This window comes from Oryctolagus cuniculus, chromosome 4, assembly GCF_051225735.1.
Source record: "Oryctolagus cuniculus isolate XC-2025 breed Fujian yellow rabbit chromosome 4, ASM5122573v1, whole genome shotgun sequence".
NCBI lineage: Eukaryota > Metazoa > Chordata > Mammalia > Lagomorpha > Leporidae > Oryctolagus > Oryctolagus cuniculus.
The window spans coordinates 52,917,460-52,939,589 of NC_142870.1; the positions used below are offsets into that span (position 1 = coordinate 52,917,460).

At 43.0% G+C, this 22,130-nt stretch overlaps 1 protein-coding gene across 2 annotated transcripts in view; it reads right to left on the reverse strand.

Annotated features, from left to right (window-relative positions):
- CPOX (coproporphyrinogen oxidase) overlaps positions 1–21,916 on the reverse strand; it is a 77,681-nt gene extending 55,765 nt beyond the window's left edge. The window contains exons 1-8 of one of the 2 annotated variants that reach the window (XM_070071951.2): positions 20,407–21,916; positions 18,246–18,392; positions 17,875–17,985; positions 16,599–16,740; positions 13,434–13,652; positions 8,199–8,303; positions 7,453–7,578; positions 369–4,276 (exon numbers count right to left, since the gene is read on the reverse strand). In XM_070071951.2, the coding sequence (XP_069928052.2) occupies positions 7,491–7,578; positions 8,199–8,303; positions 13,434–13,652; positions 16,599–16,740; positions 17,875–17,985; positions 18,246–18,392; positions 20,407–20,929 (1,335 nt within the window). In that variant the 5' untranslated portion in view covers positions 20,930–21,916 and the 3' untranslated portion in view covers positions 369–4,276; positions 7,453–7,490. Of the gene's footprint in view, positions 1–368; positions 4,277–7,452; positions 7,579–8,198; positions 8,304–13,433; positions 13,653–16,598; positions 16,741–17,874; positions 17,986–18,245; positions 18,393–20,406 lie in introns of those variants that run through there. The other variant, XM_002716741.6, reaches the window with a different exon arrangement.
- Between the last annotated feature and the right edge of the window lie 214 nt (positions 21,917–22,130).

Consider the following 22,130-nt stretch of genomic DNA (forward strand, 5'->3'; position numbering starts at 1 on the left):
TTCCCAGGCCATAGCAGAGAGCTAGATCAGAAGTGGAGCAGCCGGGACTTGAACCATCACCCATTTGGGATGCCGGCACTGCAGGTGCCCACTAAGCCACAGTGACAGCCCCAGGTCAGAAATTCTGTAGGGCACAGCAGAGATGGCTTGTCTCTGCTTCAACACTAGGACAATAGCTGAGAAAGCTGTCTTTTGCTGTTAGATGTCACAAAAATGGTGCGGGGCATAAGACAGGAAAGTACAGGTGAGAAGCAGGTCCTTTTACTTTGTTACCTATAAATATGTTATTTTTGATTACCACTCTCCCGCGGAGCACCATAAAAGAATAAAAACAACAGAATCTTATAAATTAAATGTTCTCCAGCATATCTACTGAATTATTTCTTTATTATATATTTCTGTAGGATACAATGTGATATTTTGTTGCATGAATACAATATGCAATGATCAAATTGCTTACTTTGCATTTCCATTTCCTTAAATATTAAAAAACAATTTTTCATTAATATGTAATAATGGCAGATGCCTCTGGGATACAATGTGACTCCGCAATACATGTACATGTATACAGCATCTCCTGATCAAATCAGAGCAATCAACATTTCCATCGCTTCCTCACCACCCCATGATGAGAATATTCAAGCTCTTCCTTTTCAGTCATTCATAAAGTGTGTGAAAGTTTATTGTGAATTACAGTCCCCTCGTTGTACTGTAAAGCACTAGAATTTATTCCTCCCATCTAATTGTATTCATTTTCCCTTGCACTTTCCCTAGTCCCTAATAATCACTATTCTACAGTCAGATTGACTAGGTTTTTCTTTTGCCTTTTTTTTTTGGTGGTGAAAAAATGAATTAGTGATTTTCAATAGTTAATGTGCAACTTGAACTACAAGAAATTGGTAAACTGGCTAGTACAACATCACATATTATACTCATGCTTAACAGAATGCCAAGGTACAGGTGTGAAACAGGTTCTGGAAGCCTGTCGGCCTCGCCAAACTGGAAAATGAAAGCAGTGTCAATCAGCCCTATCCATAGATAAATTGCTATGAACATTTTTTATTTATGAATAAATTATTCACTTGCTATTAAATAACAGAAGCCTCCAAACTATACATCTTCATTTGCACACTTTAGTTTGATAGCTTCCCAACCATATTTCATAAGCAAATGCATCCATGTTAGAGTTGAAGTTGCAAAGTAAAAAAAGTTTGCAATCACAAAGTTTTTTTCATAATATGCATCATTTAGAAACTTTTCAAATAAAACCCATATGCATAGTTTTCAAATTATTTTGCAGCAATATAAACTTATCTTTTGACTCAATTTTCCAAGGAATTTTTTAAGTACCCTGATATTTTTTGAAACCATGATCTCTTTGAGTATGCTGCGTTTCATGTTCAAACAGCATGCAATGTGAAACATACTGATTGAATGAGTTAAACTCCTAGGATAAAACCTGGAACATTGATTAGAGGATGGAATGCAGTTCTCCTTGCTCTACTGGACTACGCTGGTGTGTACCTAATATAAAACCACCTGCAGAAACTGCTCTATGAAACTTTATGTTGCACAACCCATGACTTGGTTTCAGGTATCGACACAAGGGAATTTAGGGAAGCCATTGCTAGATACCCAAGCTTCACTAACTTAAGTGCACTAATTCAGGTTTCTTATGAAATTACAGTCTTACATGCATATTTCAAACACATAACTAAAATGTGTGGCAGAGATAATACAGCATAGCCCTGAAAATAATTTCCAAATGGATCTTTAAGAAAAGTACTCTAGAAACCTTTGCCCTCGCAGACTAGGAATAAGACAGTTACACAGTCAAGCAATACAGAGATTAACACCCCAACATAGCACAAAATAGTGCTGGACAAACAAAAGTTGACAAGTGATTCATAAGGCAGTACTATAAAACTCAAATGTCTTGTGGTAAGTAGAGAGTACATGGAATAACTGAATGAACATGGACTGTGATGAGGACGATACTAGAAGTAAAAGGTGCTGAACGAGTAGAAGAGATTGAGTACAAAGGTTTCTTGGAGGGGCTATGAGCTGGGCATGGCAGCATGAACGAGCAGTTAGGAGAGTCCAAGCAGAGGTGGTAGTACTCTGAGCAAAGGGCAGGAGGGATATAATCCAGGGAATGTTCAGAATAAAAGGTGAATGGAGCACATTTAGTGTGAGCCTGAAGTACATGGCACAGCTGGTTAAGCCACCATCTGCAGTGCCTGCATCTCATGTGGGCACCAGTTCAAGTCCTGGTTGTTCCACTTCCAATCCAGCTCCCTGCTAATGCACCTTGGAAAGCAGCAGAGGGTAGCCCAAGGGCCTGGGCCGCTGCACCCACGTAGAAATAGGGAAAAAGCTCCCGGTCCCTGGCTTCTGCCTGGCCCAGCCCCAGCCCCAGCCGTTGCTGCCATTTAGGGAGTGAACCAGTGTATGGAAGGTCTCTCTCTGTCTCTTCTCTCTCTCTCTAACTCTCTCAAATAAATACATCTTTAAAAGAAAAAGGAAGAGAAAGAAATACAGAAGATAAAGCTGAAAAGAGAGGTAGAAGTCAAATGGTGGATTGCTTTGAATGACCAAGTTTAGCATCTTTTCTGTAGGAGATGGAACTTCAAATGTTTCAGCAGGATAGCGACAACGGGATTTGGGGAAATATTTCTGAAGGGAGGCGGTAGGTATCAGAGTGCCCAAGGCAAGTAGGGTACTACAAAAACTCAGGTGACAGAAAATGAGAGACCAAAGTAGGGTGGTGGTGATGGGAGGAGGAAAGAATCCCAGGGCCAGTTCAAAGGTAGATTCAGGCCGGCAACGTGGCTCACTTGGCTAATCCTCCACCTGCAGCACCAGCACCCCGGGTGCTAGTCCCAGTTGGGGCGCCAGATTCTGTCCCGATTGCTCTTCTTCCAGTCCAGCTCTCTGCTGTGGCCCAGGAAGGCAGTGGAGGATGGCCCAAGTGCTTGGGCCCTGCACCCGCATGGGAGACTAGGAAGAAGCACCTAGCTCCTGGCTTCGGATCGGTGCAGCGTGCTGGCTGCAGCGCGCCGAACATAGTGGCCTTATTGGGGGGGGGGGGTAAACCAACAAAAAAGGAAGATCTTTCTCTCTGTCTTTCTCTCTCACTGCCTAACTGCCTGTCAAAAAAAAAAAAAAAGGTAGATTCAGCAGGAACTGATTAAGGCAAACAGGGAGTGAAAGAGTAAAATCTATATTGTGGTTCTGAGTGTGAAAGGCTATATGAAGGTATTGAAGATGATCACAAATTCCCAGATACCACTCCAGCTGAGAGTTCAAATCTAATTTCCTTCCCTTGGAACCTGGAACTGGTCTTAACAACTCGTTGTAACCAGTGGAATGTGGAAGAAGTGATACTACATAACCTGAGGCTAGATCAGAAAAGAAGTGGGCTGTTCCTGTCTTGTTGCATAGATGACATGTTCTAACCCATCTGTGCGCACTGCAATCTCTAGCTCAGGGGAGCCCTCTGCTTGACTTGTCCAAATTGAAGCATAGATGTGCAAGCAAAAAAAAAGAAAAAAAAAACTTGCAGATGATTACTGCCTTGATGAACTGTTAATAGTGAAAGACAAATGGTAGAATCAATCCCAAAGAAACGGATTATTTGGCTTTCAAATACGAGAAGCATTCATCTCAAACGCTAGCTGAGTAGGCGTGCTGTGGTTTGCATGTGGTTTGTCTCCCAAAGGTTCATCTGCTAGAGGCTTGGTCCTCAGTCTGCAGCACTGAGGTGGTGGAACCTTTAAGAGGTGGAGTCCAGTGGGAAGTTATAAGGTCATTGCAGGCACTGCCTTTGGAGGGGATGAATGTTGGTCTTGTAGAGGGAGTTCTCAAGAGTGATTATAAAGCTGGGCCACTCAAGGCCTTATGCACGGCCTTTTCTGTATGTGACCATGTTCCTTCCTGCTTCTCTACCACATTGTGACACAGAGAAAAAGGCCTCTGCCAGCAGCCAAACTGATGGGATTTTCAGCCTCCAAAATTGTGATCTAAATAAGCCTCTTTATAAAACTCCCAGACTCAGCTATTTTTGTTATGGAAACAAATCAGCCTAATTTAACCTGGGTAAGCAGAGTCTAGCAGTGGACAGAAAGTAGTAGTAAGAAGACTGTTCCACAATATTTACATCTTTCTACCCAACCACACTTCTGACCACTACTATGCACATGTAATGCAGCCGGAGTTAGGTGTTCAGGCTATTTGGAGGTACACCTTGGTCTTCTAGAAGACTCAGAGCAGACATCTATAAGAATTTAAAAGAGAAACTCAGTTTGAAAACCAGCAGAATGATCTATTTTCCAAGTTATACAACTCACTCATTTTTCCAGACATAGCTTTATCCATATTAAATGTATGGTTACTGAAGGTCATGAAAACATGTGAACAGAAAATTCAAAATTTTATCTTAGTCCAATACCCAACCCCAATAATGTTTATGTTTTTATTTTTTAAATTTATTTATTTGAAAGGTAGAGTTACAGAGACAAAGAGGGAGACACAGAGAGAGATCTTCCATCCTCTGATTTACTCCCCAAATATCTTCAGCATCTGGAGCTGGGCCAGGCTGAAACCAGGAGCCAGGGGCTTTATCTTGGTTTCCCATGTGGGTGCAGTAGTCCAAGGACTTGGCCCATCCTCTGCTGCTTTCCCAGGTGCATTAGCAGGGAGCTAGATTGGAAGTGGAGCAGCCAGTACTCAAAACAGCATCCATATAAGATGCCAACGTCACATGTAGTTGCTTAACCCATTACACCACAATGCCATCCCCCTCCCTCCCCCCAACCCCCAATAGTCTTAAACAGAACTAAATAGGCTAGCAGATCCATATCAGAAATGACCATTTTTTAAATAATATCAGTTATTTGGACATTTGTTTCTCTATGCTGTTTTCCCCAGTATCAGCTTTACTGAAGCATTATTCATATGTACAGTAAAATTCCATGATTTGAAGTATCAAGTGCAATGAGTTTTAATAATTGTATGTGTACACAGTCTAGTAATCACTGCAATCAAGATAAAGAAAATTTCCATCACTTCAGAATATCCTTTTGTTCCTTTCACAAACAATTCCCCAGCCCCAGGCAATGATTGGTCTGCTTTCTGTTACTAAGTTTTCTTTTTCATAAGATTTTTGGCTTTTTAATTTTAATTAGCTTTTAATAGATTAATGTACTTTGTAGATCCAATTCTAAGAACATAATGATACTCCCTTCCTCCCTCCCTCCTGGTCATTAAGTGTTGACTTTTCTAGGTTTCTATAAAGTGTCATCATATAGCAAGCTTCTTTCCTTTGGCATAATGTTTTTGGTATTAATCCATGTTTTTGCATTGATTAGTAGTTACTCCTTTCCATTACTGAGTAGTATTTTAATGTGTGCATATATCACAAATTATTTATTCATTTGCCTGCTGATGACCACTTGGGTTGTCAGTAATTTTGGCTATCACAAATTAAGTTAGAGGGACCAATGCTATTGCATAGCCAGTAAAGCTGCCACCTGCCATGCTGGCATCCTATATGGGCACCAGTTTGTGTCCCAGCTGCTCCACTTCCAATCCAGCTCCCAAAGGCTAATGTGCCTGGGAAACCAGTGGAGGATGGAAAGTCCTTGGGCCCCTGTATGCACATGGGAGACCCAGAAGAAGCTCCTGGCTCCTGGCTTTGGATTGGCCCAGCTCTGGCCGTTGCAGTCATTTGTGGAGTGAACTGGCAGATGGAATATCTCTCTCTCTACCTTTCAGAAAAATAAATAAATCTTAAAAAAAGAAAAGAAGAAGAAGATGAAGAAGAAGAAAAAGGTTAGGGCAGGCATGTGGTGCAGCAGGCTAAGCCGCCCCTTGGGAAACTCATATCCTACATTACAGTGCTGGTTCAAGTCTTAGCTATTCAACATTTCCAGTCCAGCTCGGTGCTAATGCACCTAGGAAGCAGAGGACAATGGCTCAAGTACTTGGGTCCTTGCCACGCACATGAGAGACCCAGATGGAGTACCTGGCTACTAGCTTCCACCTGGTCCAGTCCCAGCTGTGTAGCGATTTGGGAACCAAACCAGCATATGAAACATCTCTCTCCTGTCTCTCCCTTGCTCTGTCATTCTGCCTTGCAAATAAATAAAGTTTCAAATAAAAAAGCTGTTATGATCACAGGATATATATACATTTCTCTTGAATAAAATACCTAGTAATGAGGAACAATGCCTTTTATACTAAAAAACACTTGTGGTTTACCCTATCAATTATTCTGACAAAATGAAGCATATAAAATTTTCTTATTTTATTTCATAATAAAATTTATTAGATTTATTGTAAAACAGTTGAAGAATTTATACATTTTCCAGCCCTAAAAGAGTCACACACAATCACATATATTCAATATATGCCAGGACAGTGCTTAACATATTTGAGAATCTATTCCCTATAATCTTCAATACATTATGAATCAAATAAAATAATATGCTCATGTTATAAACAAATAAGTTGTACATTAAGAATCCTGTTGTGATTTTTCTCTTAAGAACATAGAATTGTAGACTCTCTCATTTGAAAATGAGGATGATCTCACTTAGTTTTATAAAGAAATATTTGTATAAAATGCCTACATGGCTTCTCATTTAAGTTACATCTGCTTTAATTAAAGAAAGAAAATACTACTCATTTCATTTTCCAAATGAGAGAGATTTCCTAAATTTACAACATCCTAGGATTGTTCTTGGTCTGAAGTTCCATGTAGAAATGTCTGGAATAGCAAACTTTAAGTATCAGAATACAGGGATATAAGCTTTACACTCAAAAGAGCAGAGAATCCAAATATTAACAAATTACAGTTCCAGAAAAGTCAAAAATACAACCTAGACATCCCCTGTTTAAATAACATAATTGTCACTTTAAAGTTAAAACTACAAGTCACTGAAACATAGCATATGCAGATATCAGGAAAATTCCAAGTGTTCCTAAATAACTATCATTATAAAAATGAATATTCATTTTATAATACACAGTCTCTGGAGAAAAATACATAAAGATTATATCAAAGAGACTTCTGTCATAACAAAGTAAAACTTTAACCTTCAATGTATGTTCTAAAATTACTAAGAAGGTTCAACTTCACAAAATTAATGAAAATAAAATGTAGCCAACATCAGTGATTTTTGTGACACAAACTAAAACTTAAAAAAAATACATAAAACAAAAATAAGAAGAGTTTCCTGGCACATCCAATATTTATGTTCCCTTATCTCAGTACTTGGAAACTCCATGTCAAATTCTATAAACTAGTCATAAAAAATAAGTTTTTAATCAATCGACTCTACCAATCTGCCATCTGACCACGCATCACTGACAACATCCAACACATTCTAGCACCTACCAACTGCCACACAGTGGCAACAGTGCAGGCCAGCGCAGCGAGGGGACACACACCTGCGCTCCCAAGCGCCAGCACAGCTGCTCTGCCTGTGTCAATGCACCCAGTCCCTCGGGTGGCGCAGAACTTCCAGAATTTCAGCTTCTTTGGAATTCTCTGAGGGTGAATGCATGTACTCCCATCTATGAGTGTCCAAAACAAACCAAATAATAATAAACATATATAACTCATAAATGAAAAATAAAATTCCAAGACAGAAAAAAAAAAAAAGTCTTATATCTCTTTGTCTCTACTGCGCCTATTGTGCCTAGCACCCACTAGACTTTTATTTGCGGCTAAATAAATAAAGTTACTTAACAATACTGGAGCATATTTTGGCTAACATTAACAGCCCAGAGTCAAAATACACTTGCAATATAAATTAGGGTTTCTTAAAGTGTAGAACTTTGGTTGACCCACGGGCCAACTTTTTTAGCTTAATGTTGATGCCTACCTCTTCCCAGAAGAAAAACAGATAGGGCAGGTGAGTCTCTCGCAAAACCAGACACCACAACCCAGCGACTCAGGCTACCTTCTCACTCCTCTTCAACACCTGTTCTCACATGCAAAGTTGTGTCATTCAGTCCTGTCACCCTTTTAAAACTCCATCTGATTGGCCTTAATTATTCGACTGTGATTTTCTTATAAAATCAGCAGAGTCAAAATCAACTAATAGTTAGGGCATTTTCAGTGTTAACTTTCACACTTCGTGGGAGTCCAGGAATTGGGATGGGTGAATTAGTAGAATGAGCTATGTCCTTACCGTGCAGTGAGAGGTAGTGACATCAAGATGCTTTCAATCCTGGACCCTGGAGTGAAGAGGCCGAACTTTGTGCCCCGATCATACAGCAGGTTAAATTCAACATACCTGACATGAAGACATCAATAACATTAATGGTGAGCAGGGTGAAATCTTTCTTAAGAAAGATGAACCCATAATGAATATTTAACAGGGATCTCCTGCCAGTTCCCATTAGCTGGAACTGGCACAGAGGACACCAGCCTGCCGCCCACTGTGCTTTCTCCATCTGGGCAGGCACAAATAAAAGGGTATTCTACCCAGTAAACAATAGGTGACAGATTCTGTCCCAACACAGAGCAGTTCTAAAACAAGAAGGTTATGTTTTCCCATAAATAAACAGAAAGGACACAAAGCTGAGAACTTTCAGGCACAGCAACAATGAAGAAAAGAGCCTCCTTTCTCGGGCTACCACAGCTCTGGCCCTCTCCACAGTCCAGGATGTTTCGGAGTACATTTCATGTACTGTCACTCACAAGTACTACAGCCAACACAGTGTAAAACTTTTGTAACTGAAAGGCCAAATACTTCTAAGGGCAATCTATTAAGAACGAGGTAACCGCCTTTACAAAGTAGTCAACAGCATGAACATGTACTCATGATTCAGTCTTCCCGGATAACAAAAGGTACTGTTTCCGAGTTGCAGTGCTGCTGTTTTGCTTTATTTTTAGAAAAACATCATCAGCATCAACCAAAACTTGGTTCAGTGTATTAGTTCTCCCACAAGTGCTATAGAGTCAGATCTGGACCCCATTCAGAGCCTACAAATCTGGGCCTGCCTTTAACACCCTGGGATAGAAAAGGACTTCTTCTCATCAAGTTCAAAAGAGTAATTTCTACTAAACAAAAGAATGTAGATTCAGAAATCTGAAAGTCAATCAAAAGCCCCCAACCAGATCACTTCTCAACTCCTGACTACTTTCTTGACCCAAATTGCACTCAGATATTCTCACTTCTCTCACTCTACTGTCCTAAGCCTACCTATAGCCAAATTTCTAGAATCTCTATTTACTCTATTTTTAAAAGCACTTTTGTTGGGCCGGCGCCGCGGCTCAATAGGCTAATCCTCCACCTAGCAGCGCCGGCACCCCGGGTTCTAGTCCCGGTCGGAGCGCCGGATTCTGTCCCGGTTGCCCCTCTTCCAGGCCAGCTCTCTGCTGTGGCCCGGGAGTGCAGTGGAGGATGGCCCAAGTACTTCGGCCCTGCACTCCATAGGAGACCAGGAAAAGCACCTGGCTCCTGCCTTCAGATCAGCACGGTGCGCCGGCCGCAGCGTGCCAGCCATGGCGGCCATTGGAGGGTGAACCAACGGCAAAAAGGAAGACCTTCCTTTCTCTCTGTCTCTCTCTCTCACTATCCACTCTGCCTGTCAAAAACAACAACAACAACAACAACAACAACAACAAAAAAAACAAAAAAACACCTTTGCATGAGGAAACTTATCAAAGGACCTACAGAAATTTAAATAATGGGATCTCACAGATCCTAATTCTCACCGGATATTTTTAACTGATTCATTTTCAGGCATTCATGCCTATGAGTATTTAATACAAAGAAGTTCAAAAAGTTTATGGAAAAGTGAAATTAAAAGATAAGTTTACGGGGTCAGCATTGCGGCATAGTGGGTAGCCTCCCGTGATACCAGCATCCCATATGGATGCTGATTCAAGTCCTGGCTGCTCCACTTCCAGACCAGCTCCCTGCTAATGGCCTGGGAAAAGCAGTGTAAGATGGCTCAAGCACTTGTGCCTCTGTCATCCACATGGGAGACCTGGATGAAGCTCCTGGCTTTGGCCTGACTCGGACCTGGTTGTTGTGGACACTTGGGGAGTGAACCAGGGGATGGAAGAGCTCCGTCTCTCCCTCTCTCCCTGTAACTCTTTCAAATAAATCTTTCTTAAAAAAGAAAAAAATGTTGGCTGGTGCCATGGCTCATTTGGCTAATCCTCCAACTACGGCACCGGCACTCCGGGTTCTAGTCCTGGTTGGGATGCCAGAATCTGTCCCGGTTGCTCCTCTTCCAGTCCAGCTCTCTGCTGTGGCCTGGGAAGGCAGTGGAGGATGGCCCAAGTGCTTGGGCCCTGCACCCGCATGGGAGACCAGGAGGAAGCAACTGACTCCTGGCTTCGGATTGGTGCAGCGCGCTGGCTGTAGCGGCCATTTGGGGGGTGAACCAATGGAAGGAAGACCTTTCTCTCTCTCTCTCTCTCTCTCTCTCTCTCTCTAACTCTGCCTGTCCAAAAAAAAAAAAGTTTATTTTGGTGCCAAAAAATGTGAAATCCACAGAAAGTTTTTTCATAAGATACATTTTCCACAAACTCTGTAAAGTACTCTCATACTTTCTTGTGTCTGTTTGAAAAGATAATTGAAATGAATCTTTTGAAGTCATTCCCAGGACCATAAATTCACCTCCTGACTCCCTTTTTTCACCTTTCTAAAATACGACCGCTACAAGATAACTGCAATTACCTTGTTTGTATTATTGTGTTCATTAAGTAATATATTCAGACCCTCATAAGAGGCTCCCTAGATGAGTTTTCTGCAGGATCTCTGAGTTCATTTCCTTTTTTGAGTGGAGGATGCCCTTTGTTCTACATTCTGACTCCTGGCAGATTTTACTTAGATCAGACCATCCTAGTCCTTTTCATATGTATATCCTCTTTGAAATGCCTGAGAGTTATGAACTTGAACCAATCCTTTCAATTTAATGCCTAAATTTTACCCCACTTCTCTTTCCTAAAGTAAAACAAAACAGAAAGCTAAAGGCCTTTAGTTTTTATTCTACGAAAAAAAAAAATAACTGCAAGACTTAAGTCCAAAATCTGGGGACAATAGTAATAACTGCGGGCAAGACTGGATGAGAATGACAAATAGGAAATCTTAGTCCTAGGGAAAGCAGACTGACCACTGAAAGGGAGAAGTGGGAGCAGGAAGAATCATGCAAGAAGGATATACATAACAGGTTATGAATGCAGAGTAAGGAACTGAAAACAGTGCTGATAATCCCAGGGAAGGCCTCAGGTAATCTTAAACTCCAGAGCTTATGCCATCTGAAACTGCAGAATGAGGCCCTGTTGGAACAGTCACAAAATATACCTCAAAAAATTAATCTAACAGGCCCAAATTCTGCCTAAACCAAAAGATATCAGATGAGATGGGCATCTGGTATTGCAATCAAGACACTTTAAAATGCCTGCATCCCATACTGGAGTGCCTGGGTTCAATACCTGGCTCCAGTTCTTGACTCCAGCTTCCTGCTAATGTAGACCCTGGTGATGGGTCAACTCACTGGGTTCCTGACACCCACTTGGGAGACTTAGATTGAGTTCCCAGCTCCTTGCTTCAGTACTGGTGCACCTCTGTCTGTTGTGGGCATTCTGGGAATGAATCAGTAGATGGGAACAGTCTCACGTTCTCTCTGCCTCTCAAATATATTTTTGAAGACACTAAATGTAAAACGATACACATACAATGGAACTTTCAGAATGACTTGCCATCACAAAATGTAAACAAAACAAGAGAAATTTCTACAGCTAAGATATAGACTTCACCTAATTAGTATTCACAAAATCTGCCAGCTCTGCACATGAAATCTTGCACAAATCTCAAACACTTTACTTTCCATAGAGTTTTACATCATCTTCCTATGGATGTCTTCCCCACCAAACTCTAAGCCTTTTCTTTAGTAGATCCACAGTATGCCCATCTTTGCAGCCAGGCCAGGGTTCTGACCATTGGGGGCCCACTACAAATGCCAAGTGAAAAAAGGAAAGATTGGCAAAAGTGTATTTGAGAAATTATGGAAACAAACAAATAAACAGAGAAATCACAAAACAGATGCCATCAAGAAATTTCTAAACTGAAAATTTAGTCAAATTTCATTTTTCCAAGTTGATAAATAAGGACTCTATTATACAGGCAACCATAAGAAAACTAGAGACATTTCTCTCTAGATTCAGAGCATTATTTAAATTGACCTCTTTAGGGCAAAACTTTTCCCTCTTAGTACCCAAAGCTTCATGCCTCAGAATTAACATAAATGAGAAAAACCACTTTATAATCATGGACCAGTGGCCTGTATGAAATTAAGACGGCAATGAGATACTGATGTGGGCTGGCAGGATTGGTAATTTGGAGCTGATTCACAAGTACACAGTGCCTGAAGATGACCTCAGATTTGTCACCCAACTGAGATCATTAAGTTCAATGCACAAAACAGTGTGGCCAAGCTAAGTATCCTGCTTCAACTACTTCACTTCCTTTATGTACTGGACAGACTAAGTTTTGAAGTCATGGTAACTCCCATCCATATCTGAGACCAGCTGTTTCATCGAAGGCATTTTCTGAGAGTAAGTTACCTCACCTGTAAAATGATAATTATATCTATCTCACAGCTTTGCTGAGAAAATCGGATGTAAAATGCCTATCTCGGTGGTTATACACAGAAAGGGCTCCAAAAATTGTAAGATTTGTCATTAAACGGGGCCGGTGCTGTGGCGCAGTGGGTTAACGCCCTGGCCTGAAGCGCCGGCATCCCATATGGGTGCCGGTTCTAGTCCTGGCTGCTCCTCTTCTGATCCAGCTCTCTGCAATGGCCTGGGAAAGCAGTAAAAGATGGCCCAAGTCCTTGGGCCCCTGCACCCACGTGGGAGACCAAGAAGAAGCTCCTGGCTTTGGATTGGCACAGCTCCAGCTGTTGCAGCCAATTGGGGAGTGAACCAGCAGATGGAAGACCTCTCTCTCCCTCTCTCTCTGCCTCTCCTCTCTCTGTGTAACTCTTTCAAATAAATAAATAAATCTTTAAAAAAAAATTTGTCATTAAATGTAAGTAATTTCTGAAATTGTTATTTCCATTAAAGTAACTTCCATGAAATCTTTATGATGAGTGGGAAAAAAGGTGTGACTCAAAATTTAGAAAGCAGCAAAAACATTAAATGATGCCCATTTTAGCATAAGGTTAAAGGGTATTGTTAGAAGCCTAAAAGAAATCAACTGAATTAAATTCAGCAAGGATTTACTGCAGACCTACTATGCGTCTCTAATATACAGATGAACTAAATGAAATTTGCTAGCTTTAGAATACCAATTTAAATGCTGTTTTTAACTCATCTAATGTTCATCTGGTTATGAAAAGCATCAACACAATTACTACAGAGAATCTGTGCAAGACAACACACTGCGGACTAGTTTTGCACTCACCGTCCTCTTCTGAGTTGCTGCCACAGCTTCTCTTGGGGTGTAAATGAGTCATCACAGTGCTTTTTCACAAGGGGAATATAAGAAGGTACGACTGCCTGGGCACAGCTCTGCACAAAGCGAAACACCTCCTCCTTGGATGGAGAGTCAAGGTCATCGAAAAAAATCCCACCGATGCCCCTCCGCTCTCCACGATGGGCTATAAAAAAGTAATCGTCACACCTAGAAAATGCAGCCGGGCCAAATGGGGAAGAGAAGAGGGTGGGGAGGAGAAGAACAGGAAAATCAGTGTGACTCTTTCAGTTCAGAGCACTATCCTTCACTAACAACCAGTTTAGTGTCCTTTCTGCCCATCTAGGAAAATGAAACTTTAGATAGAGCTTTTGCATTGATAGTCACTGGAGAAAACGCTGATACTTGTGTCAGACGAGCAACCAGGCAACTTACCTAACTTACCAACTGAATCCTAACAGGCTGAGTGTAAAGAGAGTCTGGTATCAACACTGCCTTCCTGAAACAGTGAGGCTACTGCCTTGAGAAGTATAGCTGCTTCTATAAGAGGAGGGCACGGATCTTCTTCTAATAATGACACCACCCAGGCAAAATCCTGACTCTCTGGTCAGTTCTGTATTCCCCAAAGAAAGGTACTGTAAACAATATCTAAGGCTGCTTTTGGCAATAAAATCTGCTGGCTCTATAGCATGCATAACTGGGGGAAGGGCGGTGGAAGAAACTGTTCAGGCGCATTAGAGTTTATACCCTTGTGAGCTCACACATGAAACTATCAATCTGTTCTACAGTTTTTTCCTTTCTGTGTCTACCAAACAAGTTTCCTAAGGAAACCACTTCCTAAATGCTAAGCTCATAAAACAGTTCACACCTGGGAAATAGTTCTTTTGATAATCTGCATATAATAAGGGTCTCTATGAGGAAATACCTGTTTAAACAAACAAAAAAATGCTATCTAAAAGGTCACTTTAAACATAGCCCTGATATGAGCCGGTGCTGTGGCATAGCAGGTTAAGCCCCGACCTGTGGCACTGGCATCCCATATGGGCACTGGTTCGAGTCCTGGCTGTTTCACTTCTGATCCAGCTCTCTGCTAACGGCCTGGGAAAGCAGTAGTAGAGGACAACTCAAGTGTATGGGCCCCTACACCTGCATGGGAGACCCAGAAGAAGCTCCTGGCTTCTGGCTTCAGATCAGCCCAACTCCAGTAGCTGTGGCTATTTGGGGAGTGAGTCAGCAGCTGGAAAACATCTCCCTCTCTCTCTGTCTGTAACCTGTAACTCTGCCTCTTGAATAAATAAATAAATCTTAAAAAAAAATGGTATGTTTTGAGTTTAAGCTATCCGGGCTGTAAGACAGGAGCTGCAAACCCCTGGAACTGATGTCCTGGTATATTTCACCTTATCTGTAACTTGTTGAGTTTCTTTTATGTGCATATTAACATGGTTAAAATGTGTACCACTAACAAGGTTATGAAACCAGCTTTTAAGCCGAATCACATTATTTCATAATCTCTCTTCACAAGATAACAAAGTTAAGAAATTTACTCATAACTATTCTAAAAAACTCTTGTAACAATGACTGGGACTGGGCCAAGCCAGAGCCAGGATCTGGAACTGCATCCATGCCTCCCACACGGGTAACAGGGGCTCAATTACTCGGAACATCTTCCACTGCTTTAGTAGAGAGTTGGATCAGGAGCACGAGCTGGAGCTCATACCAGATGCTGATGTGGCAGGCCGCAGCTTACGTTACTGTGCCACAACATGGGCTCCTCTCCTGAGGATTTTGAGGCTGAAGTCCGTGCTCTTGTATAAATGATGGTAACATTTCACAATGATTAGCTCTAAAAGTAAAGAAAAATGAGAAGAACCTCTTAGTTATATCTCTTTCAAGAATCCCAATTTGGGAGCTAGCACTGTGGCACAACGGATTAAGCCATTACTTGCAATGCCAGCATGTCATATCAGAGAGCTGGTTCAGTCCAGTTCCTTGCTAATGCAGCTGGGAAAGCAACAGAAAATCACTCATGTACTTAGGCTCCTACCCGCGATGTGGGAGACCCAGATGGAGCTCCTGGTTCCTGGCTCCAGCCTGGCCCAGCCTGGCCCAGCCAGGGCAATGGGAGCATTTGGGGAGTGATCCAGCAGATGGAGGATCTCTCTCTCTCTCTCTCTCTCTCAGTCACTCTACCTTTCAAATGAATAAATCTTTAAAAAAAAAAAAGTCCATTTTCTTCAAGCAGAATCAAGTACTTGATGCCTAAACAATTTATGTCCACTCCATGTGATATCTAACAAATATCCTGTACCTTCTCACGTGCTGAGTGTATGCTTGTCTTTCCTTACGTTGTTATTAGCATTAACAAAATCTCCAATGGCACTCTTGTCCAAAATCTGTCACACTGGCATCTCTCCCTTATCAGTCCCCAACCCTTCTGATGCCCTCACATACTCGCAAATCAATGTCAGCATAGTAACTCTCATGTGGGGTAGGAATCCAACCTCCTGCCCTAGGATTAAAGCACCTCTGATTTTCAGGCCTACATCACTTTATGGCTGATAGTCTACATTTTCTAGTATCAGTAAAAGAGACTGTTGGGGCCGGCGCTGTGGCGTAACGGGTAAAGCCACTGCCTGCAGTGCCGGCATTCCATATGGGTGCCAATTCGAGTCCTGGCTGCTTCACTTCCAATCCAGCTCTCTGCTATGACTTGGGAAAGCAGCAGAAGATGGCCCAGGTCCTTGGACCCCTGCACCCATGTGGGAGACATGGAAGAATCTCCTAGCTCCTGGCTTCAGATTGCCCCAGCTCTGGCAGTTGTGGCCTTTTGGGGAGTGCACCAGGAGATGGAAGACCTTTCTCTCTCTGCCTCTGCCTCTCTGTAACTCTTTCAAATAAATAAATAAAAATCTTTAAAAAACACACAAAAAAGATGCTGTTACTCAGTGTGTTACAGACATACTAACATTCTTAGGTTAAAAAAAATTAAAATCACTTAAAACTGGTATTCCACTTATTCTGGTGAGCAAAATAAGAAAAGAGTTCAACCTGCATAAGCTGAAGAAGGTATTTCATGACATAATATTTGTCTTGGGACCCACAGAAGGAAATGGATTATATTTTGGGGGTCATGAAATGTTTATTACCTTTACCTACCATTTTTTAAATTTGGGGTAGAGATCTGGACCGTGCTGATCACAAGCCTCCTTTAAAGTTCTGTGAAAATGGACAGCATCCTCTTGGTTCAAGTACGTTGGAGTGAGGTCACATCCACCACCAAACCACCACTGCTTGTTACCTACCAAAATAAGACATGAGATTCTGATGTGGACTTTGACACTCAGCAGTACTACTGATGATATTAGCAAACTTAATTCACTAGCCTAATTTACTAAGGATAAAATGGTGACATTCAAAAAACCTTTAAAAAAATAAAGAAAAAAGAAACCTTTAGCTCAGTTTCACTCCAAAGACCACGAAGAGTTAGGAAAGAAGAGGTAAAAGCAGAAAGAAAGGAAAATGAGAAATTAAGAAGTGAGTAGAACTAGCCTGCAAAGTGATATGTAGAGTGGTGAATGGTAAACACCACACAGGTACACCAGGCAGTGCACCTCAACTCTGGTGTGCATTAAAATCATGAGGGACTTAAAATAACTCTGCTAGGTCACAACCGAAAGGGAAGAAAAAAAAAAAAAGGGCAAAGCACATTAGTGGCCCAGGCTTCTGTGCACTACAAAAACTCCCCAGGAGGCTCTCATGCTCCCTGTATTAGGAATCACTGCCGAGGGAGGCAACTTCACCATGTGAGAAGACTGTTTCATGTACTTACTTGGGGCTACGGGTTGTCAACACCAGCTACCAACTTTTAAACATTAAAAGGTGTTACCAAATGGAATGGCTTCAAAATGTAAAGTTAAGGCAGTGACTTTAAATGCTAGCACCTGCAGAGGCACCACTAGGCACAGGTGTTCTGACAAATGGCAACAGACACCCAGCTGACAGGAGACCTAAGCTGAAATTAAGGTACATGAGGCATGATTAAACTCACTGCGTAGATACTATGGACTACCAAAGGTATGCACATGGAAAACACTTTCTGAAAGCCAAGCTCTCAATTTCAACTTGCTTTATCAGGTTTTCCTTCATATGTAATGAATTTATATTTGGCAAGAATGCTGTGTGTACTAGAAGTTCCAGTTCATTATATCACAGCTTCTGTGTTGAAGGAAATACAGCGAAGTCAGAACCAGTCAATCTCACTTTTCATGTCCAGTGTATAATCTATTACACCTGCCAAAGAAAAAGCCTTCTTCTGCCTCCAATAAACCAAGATAAGACTGTATTCATCTTTTCTCACATTTAGATATGATGCCTTTTTATCTGTTCTAAAGTACACATTTTACACAGTACTGGTATCTACAGATTCACTTACCATCAGCTTCTTCTATTTCAAAGTATCTGTAATTGAAATGGATAGTGGGAGCATGAGGATTCTTGGGATGGATAACAGAGCTCACACCCATTGCACAAAATGGCAGTTTACCTGAAAAGTAAAGTACGTAGTGGGTTACATTCAATCATCCGCCTTACTACCAATTAACTCTCCTGTGATCTGTTTCAATTTTCAACAAAAGCTGCTTTTTGTCTCAAAGTTTTTGCAAAGTATGAATGTACTTATTTGGTATATGCACCAAAAAGGCTTTCTGCAGAAGCAATAATTTTTTAAAATATGAAACTTGTTGGGGCAAAAGGTCTGTAGGGACTATTAAAGGTGGCTGGAATTATCAGAGTATGCTGATTTACCATCTTTCGTCTTCTTCAGAGTTTTTCCTCTGCTCCTCATCTGTTTCGCAGCTTCCTCAGAAAGATTTCCGTGGACAACAGAAATGCTCACCCCAGCCTTTTCAAACACACGTCCATCTTGAAGTACACAGCTGATGCCACCACCTCCTGATAATAAAAAAGTAAAAGAGGGAGAATGTAAGACTATGTGCAAAACTGAAGACAACCCTTGAATGAAACGTGGGGGGATTCGAAGTTATTTTCTTCCTCTGTCTCCTAAATCTCCTACATTATCAGTATGTTTATAATTTTCACGTACAATAAAGTTAGACCATTAGTCTAGTTTTATGACAACAGCAGAGTGGGCCAATACTGAACCACCGCACATCACGGAACTAAATAGTTATTCTGCATTCTTATGCCATCATTCACGACAAATCACTGGAATGTTGTCCCTTCAAATACAACTGTTAAAGAATGGCATCCCTCAGTTATGATACATGGGAGAAAACTAAGGTTAAAACAGGAATGGTGTATATTCAAATTTAAGAGCTCTACTGTTTCAACAATGTTTTTCTCTGCTGTTTGCCTTTTAGGTTTTTCTTTTTAGGCAATTAAACCCTTAATATATTCAAACCTTTATGGGATTTCCAACTTTCCAATAAGTGAAACACATTATTTAGGGGGATAATTAGCTTCCATTAGGGTCATCATAAGGGCATTATTTCAAGAAACTTCATTATTGGCTTTTTTATTTCTTAGACGTTTCAAAGATTTATTAATTTATTTGAAAGGTAGAGCATTAAAGAGAGAGAGATGGGGTGGGAAGGAGAAGAGGGAGAGAGAGGGAGGGGGAGGGGGAGGAGGAGAAGAAAGAAGGGGGAGGGGAAGAGAAAGAGGGGGGGAGAAGGGTAGGGAAAGCTGTAAGGGAGGGGGAAAGGAGAGGGGGAGGGCAGAGGGCTATCTTTCATGTGTTCCTTCACTCCCCAAATTGCTACAACACCCAGGACTGGCCAGGGTGAAGCCAGGAGCTCCATCCAGGAGGCAAGGGCCCAACACCAGCTGCCTTCCTAGTTGCATGAACAGGAAGCTGGATGGGAAGCGGAGCAGCCTGGTCTGGAACTGGCACTGGGTTGCAACTGGTGGCTTAGCCTGCTGCAACACAACACCAATCCCTCCAACAATTTTTAGAGCTGGATGGGACATGACATGATCCAGTACAAGCCTTCTATATTCCAGAAGTGAAAACAGAGGTCCAGAGAGAGAAAAATCCCTCATGCAAGATCACACAGCTGGCAAGTGGGCAACTGACACAATCTGTCCAAGCGCTATTTATGTTTCAGATCATTTTCTAAGCACTTTTACATATATTCATCTCATTTAATCCTCATGCTACCCTTAGTTACATTGTTTTTCAGCTGATTTCACAGATGAGGCAACAGAAGTACAAAACAGGTAACTCACATAATTCAGCTAAGACTAGTACTTGAGATTGTGTTCTGGTTCGGTAGTGTTCGCTTGAAAGCATTACAATATGGAGAACACTAGGAAAACCAAATTCAACATCATTTAGTACTGATATGAAAGGATCACAGCTCAAAACCTGTTGGTGAGAAGTTGTGTTGTAGGAAAAGCCAGGAATTCTCCAAGTTTATGATCAAGATTGAGGGTTTCATCATACAGGCAACAACACGGTGAGGAATATAAAGAAATATATAAGTTTGGCATTGCAAGGAAATACATTCCCAGCAGGAAATCCACTGCCAAACCAACCAACAATTTCTTTTGCAACAGGAAAGAGTTAAGGACATTCTGACATAACCCTCCTCTGGGGAAGTCTGGTTGATACATAGAATGGGGGAACCCAGTTCCTCATCTGGTCTCCAAGGGAGGAAGAAGGGCAAATCCTTCAAGATATCTTTGAGAAAATGTCATTATGGAATTCCAACAATTTTGAAGCGCCCAGTATTAGTGGCAGCAGATCTAGGTCCACACCTGCATGCAGAGGGCTGATGCCCCTCTCAGGGTGCATCTTTTCAGTGGTGTCGCGTCTAAACAAGGGGCCGCTTTGTAGGTAATCTCTACCTAACCCCATCCCTATTCTGAAAGTTCACTGCTTGCAATCCTAGAGCCGGACCTCTTTTCCCCAATTCCTCCACCGCCAGGGGGCCGACCTCCTCACCTTCCTTCCTCTCCCACCGGTCCACAGAGAAACTGGCGCCCCCGTCTACCTGTGCCAGCGCCTGGCACACCTGGGCCTGGGTCTCCAGGATCAGCAGCTCCATCTTGGTCTTCATGTCGCCTGGCCTCCTCCGCAGCTCGTGCAGGTCGGTCACAGGCAAAGCCATGAAGCACTTGCAGCGGCGGGCCAGCTCGTCTTCCTCCTCGGGCTTCCCGGGAGAGGGGCTGCGCGCCCCCGAGCTCTTGGGCACCATCTCTGCCCGCTGCACGTGTCCGAAGGCGGCGGCGGCGGCCAGCCCTACCAACCCCCCCAAAGCCGCCGCCAGCCCGGTCCCCGGCCAGGGACCGCCTCGCGCCGTGGGGCCGTGCCCCAACCCCCGGCTCTGCTCCGTGCCAGCCGTGCCAGGGGGCCGGCAGATGGGTCGGGCCGTGCTGCGCCGCGACAAGGCGCGCAGCTCCCCGCGGCCGCCCCATGCCGCGCGCCAGCAGGGGCCTGTGCTCAACCTGCCCAAGTACAAGGCCATGTCACCCCAGGCAGTGCTCGCGTCGCAGAGTCTAGTCCCGAGCCCGCGAGCCTCACGGGGAGAGGGAACCTTTGGCGGCGAAAAGCGACAGGGGGACGGGCGGCGAGCGGAGCGCGGGGCATTCTGGGAGTTGTAGTCCGGACCCTATCTCCCTCGGCAGCAACGGAGCGCTGCGCGGGGCCGATAAGAATCCGCCACGCCCAGAAGGGCAGGTCTTGCCGCGCGAGAGCTGGGGCCGGGACCGTGAGACGGCTGCGGGAGCGATAAGACAGGGCATGCCTGTCACGTACAACCTTGGGTTTGCTCAGCCACGGGAGAAGACAAAGTAGGGTTCTAATGCCATGGAAGGGCACTTGGCTCGCCTCATCAGTCCGTCCTAGTCCCTCCAGCGCTTCTAGAGCTGCAGGAGCCGTGGGTTTGGGGCCAGGAAGCTCCTCACCCAAAAGCTAGTTTCTGACGGGAGCCATGGTCCTAAAATAATCCCGGGAAAGAAATGTCCTGGAGTCAAGTCCACATCCACAGTTCTGCCCTTGTTTCTGCGGCGCCCACTTGATCGTTTTAGGAATAGGGAAGCAAAGTGACGGCTTTTCTTAACCAGCATAAAACTCCTGCGTGTGAGTGATTAAGAAATAAGGCGTTTAAAAAATGCGTATCCTACTATGGTAGAGGGCTGTAAACTAGGCCAGGCACACGCTCCACCCCACTGTCTACCGCGGGACCCCCAAGGAAACAGGCACTAGAATTGATACGCAGGGTTTTTGTTCCTGTAACCCTACCGCAACCTGGATCAGGCCAAGAACAATCATCAGGGCTAATTTGCCTGTTAAGCATGCAGGATGATTTTAAAGTCTGACAGCAGATAATTTAAGCCACTGCTGGTTATGGTTCCCATAATTTTTTCTTACTGGCTGGGGTGGACCATCAGAGCCTATGAGTCAAACCAGGTGTTCAAGTTAGTGTACCAGGGAACTTTCAAAAGTTCATGGAGGAACCCACACCCTCCCCTCCCCAGCCTCGCGCTGTGAAATCCCCACCTGTTACAAAGAAACTGGGAGAGATGTGGAATAACACTGGTGCGGATGACAAGCAGCCTGATGGACAAAAGGCTGCCAAGCAGAAGGAAAAATACAAGGACACAGCCGCATACCGAGCTAAAGGAAAACCTGATGCAGCAAAATAGGGAGTCATCGAGACAGAGAAG